General features: G+C 34.5%; 1 protein-coding gene across 1 annotated transcript; it reads right to left on the bottom strand.

Moving 5' to 3' along the window:
• Positions 1-423: 423 nt before the first annotated feature.
• On the bottom strand, positions 424-789 carry LOC106770633 (uncharacterized mitochondrial protein AtMg00810-like). The gene has a single exon (XM_014656433.1). The coding sequence runs from the start codon at positions 787-789 to the stop codon at positions 424-426; it is 366 nt and encodes a 121-aa protein (XP_014511919.1).
• Between the last annotated feature and the right edge of the window lie 5343 nt (positions 790-6132).

Genomic DNA, 6132 nt, shown 5'->3' with positions numbered 1-6132 from the left:
TAAAAAACTAACTAAAGATGAAAAATAAATATAAAATAAAGATAATATATCTAACCCCTCAAGTTGCTGCATATAAATCGTATGTACTAAGCTTGTTATAAATATAATCAATTCTCAGTCCCCATAAAGACTTAGTGAAAATATCAGCTAACTAATCACTTAAATTGAAAAACTCAGTCTTGATATCTCCAGATACAATCTTCTCTCAAACGAAATAACAGTCAATATCAATGTGTTTAGTCTTCTCATGAAAGATAAGATTAGAACTAATATGAAGAGCAACCTGAATGTCACATATAAGCGTCATTTGAGTGACATCTCCAAATTGTAACTCTCAAGCAATTGCGTAAGCCAAACAAGCTCACAAGTGGCTGAGGCCATGGCTCTATATTCTGCTTCTGCACTAGGTCTTGTTACAACACTCTATTTCTTGCTTTTCCAAGAGATCAAGTTACCACCAATGGAGACACAATATCCAGATGTAGATCTTCTATCAGAAGGAGGTCCTACCCAATCAACATCAGAATAAGAAACAACTCTTATATGGTTACTCGAACCATATAACAACCCTTTTCCAAGAGATCCTTTAATGTACTTTAATATACAAATAATTGCATTCCAATGATCTTCACTTGGGGAATTAAGGAATTGGCTTAGCATACTAACTACAAAGGAAATGTCAGGATGAGTAATTGTAAGATAATTCAATTTTCCAACTAGTCTTCTATATTTCTCGGGATCTAACATAGACTCCCCCTGTTTTGGTAGAAGTTTGGTATTAGGATCCATGGGTGTCCACAGGTTTTGAATTCATCAACCTAGTTTCTTGCAAAATATCAAGTGTATATTTTCTTTGAGATATAACAATACCATCGTTGGATTGTGCCACCTCAATACCAACCAAGAAGACTCCCCTTGATCCTGGAGGTTGCTCCATATAAATCTCTTCTTGCAAATCTTCGTTAAGGAATACATTTTTGACATCCAGTTGATAAAGAGGTCATTGGTGAAGAGCCGTTATGGCTATAAATAAACAAATAGATGCCATATTTGCCATTGGATAAAAAGTATCACCATAATTCAACCCAAAAATGTGTGTGTAACCTTTGGCCACAAGACGAGATTTGAGACGATCAATAGTTCCATCAAGACCAACTTTGATAGCAAAAATCCACCGGCAACCAACAACAAATTTTCCAGACGGTAATGGGACAAGCTCCCAAGTTCCACTACTTTAAAGAGTACTTAGTTCATCTAGCATGGCTTGACGCTAACCAGGATGGGCTAAGGCATTACTAACATATTTTGGGATGGTTACAAAAGAAATAGACGAAAGACAAGTATAAAAAGATGAAGACAACCTATGATAACTTAAGCAATATAATGTGGAGAGTGATTACGAGTAGAATGTATACTTTTTTGGATGGCAATTGGAAGGGTAGATCGCATTACCTCCTTAGTTGACAAACTTACACAATGTGTTTCACGTTTCTCAGTTAAGGAAGTATATGTCGAGCCTTGATCATTTGCTTGAGGTGGATCACGTCCAAGTCAGGGAAGACTTATCGTTGGATTTAAAACCTGTGCAAATACTAGATATTCAGCCTAAACAACTAAGAGGGAAATATATTCATACAATAAAGGTGTTGTGGAATTAAGAGATGACTTGGGAGTTAGAAGAAAAAATGAAGAGCTCTTATCCTAATCTGTTTGGTTGACGAGGGCAATTTTCGAGAACAAAAATTTTTAAAGGGGAGGAAAGTTAAGACCCTTGAGTTTCAAAGGGTAGTTTTGGCTCATTGGAGGACTAAGAAACACTGACTAGATGAGTTACCATGCATTTAGAAGGAAATTTGATAGTTTGGAAAGTTTAAATTTGCTTGGGCGAGCTTGAAAACTCACTTGGGTGAGCTGTTGACATGGAAAGGCAAGAATCCCTCTGAAAAGTGCCCGACAATGCAGAAAAAGTTGTTTGTAACTTTTTGCTTTCGCTTGGCGAGTTGAAGGATTTGCTTGGCAAATGGCCACATGTCCTAGAAAAGCATATTCCTTCTGAAAAGGCACCGAAAGCAGGAAAAAGTTGTCGGAATTTTTGCCTTGCTTAACTATTCGCTGGGCGAATGAGATCCATTCACTTGGACGAGTGAATCCACTTGGAAGAATTGGTCTAGTGTCCAGAACGCGTTTTGGCTACTTAAATGAATGTTCTGGGGCTTGGGAGGGTTCAGAAGTCGAACCAAAGGAGTGGAGGAGCTGATTTTGCGAGGCCGAGAGGATCTAGAGCTAAGTTTGAGTCGCAAGAAAGGATTCTAAGTCGGGAGATTGTCTACACGAAGCGTTTTCATCGAGCATGCTAAGGAGAAAACCGTAAGGGGAGCTAACCTTAAGTCTCTTAGTTTTCGCGTGTTCTTGATTCTTGAATATGTGTATGAATCCAAATCTGTTGTGGTTTTGGAACGAAGATATGCTTCTGTTTTTTGATTTCCGAATCTGTTGATGATTTTAGACCAAGAATTGGATTATGTTCCGTTGTAGTTTTCTTTCAAATTTATGTTTGATGATATTACATGCGAGTTATAGTTTTGAAATTGTGATTTCGTGATTTTGAACGTGAATATTGAATGTATGTTTTGAGATTATGTTAAATTGAATCTATATGTATCGTTTAACGGTTTATTCCTATATGCATGTTGTTATGAAATTTGATTATTGGGCGTTCTTGTGATTCTGGTTGAGTATGGGTAGTTTGTATGCTTCAGGAAGAATTTGTGCATGATTTTAAGTCGTGAATTTATTAAGTGTGCGATATATGTGAATATTTTTGGTATCTGTGATGATTGTTGATCAGTTTTGGGTGTCTGGAAGTTCTTGTTAGGGGAATCGGTGGGATAGACCAGAAAATAATTTTTCTCATGAGTTTGGAATGTCCCATTCGCTTGGGAGAATGAACCCATTCGCTTGAGCGAGTGACGTGAGATAGAAAGTGTGTTTTGAGTGTTTTAAGTTGTTTTGATGCATATGTTGGGTGAGGGAATGTTGTATGATCTATTTGAGATTTTAAAATGATATGAGAAGAAGGTTTGTATGATTATGTTTTGTGGAAAGCATGATTGAATATGATTTAGCTATGAGTTTCATGGTGTGTAAGGAACTTAAGTTATGTGTGATCTGGTATTATGATGATCCTGTATGTTTGTTTGAGTATATCTAAACTATGCCATGTGGATGGAATATGTGATGATGAGATGAGATGTATGTTATGTGTGTTCTGGCCTGAAAGGTCTCATTGTATGAGTGATGAACAGTAAGTGTTGTGGTTGCTAGCCCGGGGAAGCTCTTTACGTGAGTGATGGGGAGTAACACTTGTACTGACCCCGGAAAGCTCTCGAATAAAGTGATGGGAAGTGGCGTTGTATACTTTCCTAGGGAATCTCCCTAGACCAGTGATGGAAAGAAACATTAAACATTGGTGGAATGTGTAACTACCCGAGGATGCTCTGAATAAAGTGATGGGAGTGACGTTGAGCATTGTCGTGAGTACGGTTGGTGATGTGTAAGTGAAAAGTGATTAACTGAGTAATGTGGATAAGCATACTGGTGTATGCAGTATGGTTGGAGATGAGTAAGTGCAAGGTGATTAATTAAGAGATGTATATGAGCATATTGGTGCAAATGGTATGGTTATATGTATGCAGGATGGTTATGGTGTTTGCAGTATGATTATGATGTATGCGGTATAATTACAATGTATGTTGTGTAATTATGATGTATGTTTTATTATGTTTTCGTTAGGTCACACTTGCTTGTTTGTGCATGTTACTATGATAATCGTATAATTCGTGGTGTGATACGAGCAGACAATATTACAAATGAATTGGTTGATGCTTCTGAACATGTATAGAGGACGAGAGACATGGGATAAAGAACTTGGGAATGTATTTTAATAATTTTTATATTTGATTCTAACTTGTGTGGAGACTTTATTTTCAAAATAATCATATTGTAATAAAGAACTTAATATTTTCAATTGAGGTTGAAATTATATTTCGAATTTTCTGCGTGTATGTTTTACGGAAAGTAGGCAATGCAACACCCATTTTGGGATGTTACAAATGGTAGCTAGGATTGGTCAACTCCTTCAAAGTCTTCTCTTAGTTTCCAACGATCTTTTCAATACTTTCTGATTCAGAGTGGGAACTTGCAATGTCATTAATGGAATTTGAGATAGTATGGTTGGACACTCCTTGTTTCTTTCTTTATTTTTTAGTCTATATTCAAAAAGTTGTTGCCCCTTTTAGTTATATGTGTTGCCCTAGCTATATGTGTTTCCCCTTTTCAACACATATAGCTAGCTCTTTAGTAACGTGGTATAACTTAATGTGTTGTCCTAGCAAAGTTTCTTGGGCCATTCCTTGCTAAGTCCATCCTCGTATAAGCTTGAGAGAATTTTGATCCAACCTTGCTAATTGCAGCAACTTTCAATTAAAAGCTTTAATCTGGTTATGCCTCTTGCATTATTAACAACTTCTAAATTAAACTTTATCTTGTACAGGAATCCTAAAAATTTGTTCCTGTACTCATTTGGGGGCAGGTGTAGAGAAAGTTATGAGAAAACAGTTAGTAATAGTTAGTGTTGGTAATTTTTTGTTTTTGGATTATGTCGAGCACTAGCTTAGATGCGTTGGGCACCAAAAAAATAGTGAGCCACCCCTTTTAGTTGTACAGGGTGCTAATAAATGGCATGGGGCGATACCAAGTCAAAGGGTAATGTTCAAAAACGCATTGGGTGCATAAGAATTGCACTAGGTGGTGGTGCTCCAACTCCCAAAACTTCCTAAAATTTACAAATCTAAGCTAAAATTGAAAAATAAGAGAAACAAATATGCTAAGAGAGTGCAATAAGCTTAAAAATGAGAGTATAGAAGTCAAACTGAGTTAACCCAGACCATATCTAGTAGACCTAATAGTCAATTTGATTAGTGAGTCTCATTACATTTAATTTAATTGACAAAGTGAATTCAATATAAATTTAAATTAGATAAATAAAAAAATTAAATTTAGTTGATCTGGACCTATAAATTCAATTCATATAATTAGATAGATGTTGGGTCTAGACAGCATTCTAAAAATTCAATCAATATCCAACCTTAGTGTTAGTATATTATAAACTTTTTTATATCTAAGTCATCACTAATGAAAATGCACTCGATATTTACTAGTTCTCGCCACTTTTATGTATATTTTTTAAGAGTCATACTTGTTTCATTTACTGTATGGTAAGAGTTGAAAAAGGTATTGAAATCTATGATATGAAAAAAGATCGGATCTGATTTGGCAAGAAACTTAAATTGGATAGGGTGGCTATTTCCATTATTAGCCTGGCAGAGCCAAGGGTAAGGCTGATTTATAATTTCCTATGCTGCTATGATTATGTATATATACGTATGTCATTCTTCAAGTTTTCTTACCATTGATTTTTTATAGTGTTTGTGTTGTTTTCTGCTATAACCGTGATGATACAACCGAGCAGACGATATAAGATGTTCAATAATATCTAGTGTAGAAATCCTTGTACACAGAATTTTTTTACATAATACGGGCTTTGTTCCTCACTGTTGTAAAATTCAAATACGGTAAAGAAAGAAATGAGATGCTTATGAGAATTACATTTTTTTTTCTCGTGATATCATATATATATATATATATATATATATATATATATATATATATATATATATATATATATATATATATATATATACATGACCCTATTAGAGTTTCTTTAACAATATGTTATATATGTATTAAATCATAATTTATTGCTTTCCAAATCGTTATCTCTTATTAGTCAATGTTCTTTTCAAATTTATGAAATTTATAAGTTAATCTATACAAAATATATAAGTCCCACCTATGTATTTTCATGAAACAAAATCATATTTTAGTAACTATGCAAATTAAATTTAATATTTTTGTAGTATATCCTTAATTGAAATTGACTGTTTCATGTAAAATCGGCTAGCTTTTATCATATATATGTTAGCAATTTGGGTCACTTGTATATATATAAGTAATCATTAAATGTGTTAGGGCCATTATATTATATTAGCCAATTTTATAAAGTGATCTAAT

This window comes from Vigna radiata, chromosome 8, assembly GCF_000741045.1.
Source record: "Vigna radiata var. radiata cultivar VC1973A chromosome 8, Vradiata_ver6, whole genome shotgun sequence".
In the NCBI taxonomy this organism is placed as follows: domain Eukaryota; kingdom Viridiplantae; phylum Streptophyta; class Magnoliopsida; order Fabales; family Fabaceae; genus Vigna; species Vigna radiata.
Note: the sequence above shows the minus strand (reverse complement) of the source record. Positions and strands in the feature narration are given on the sequence as shown.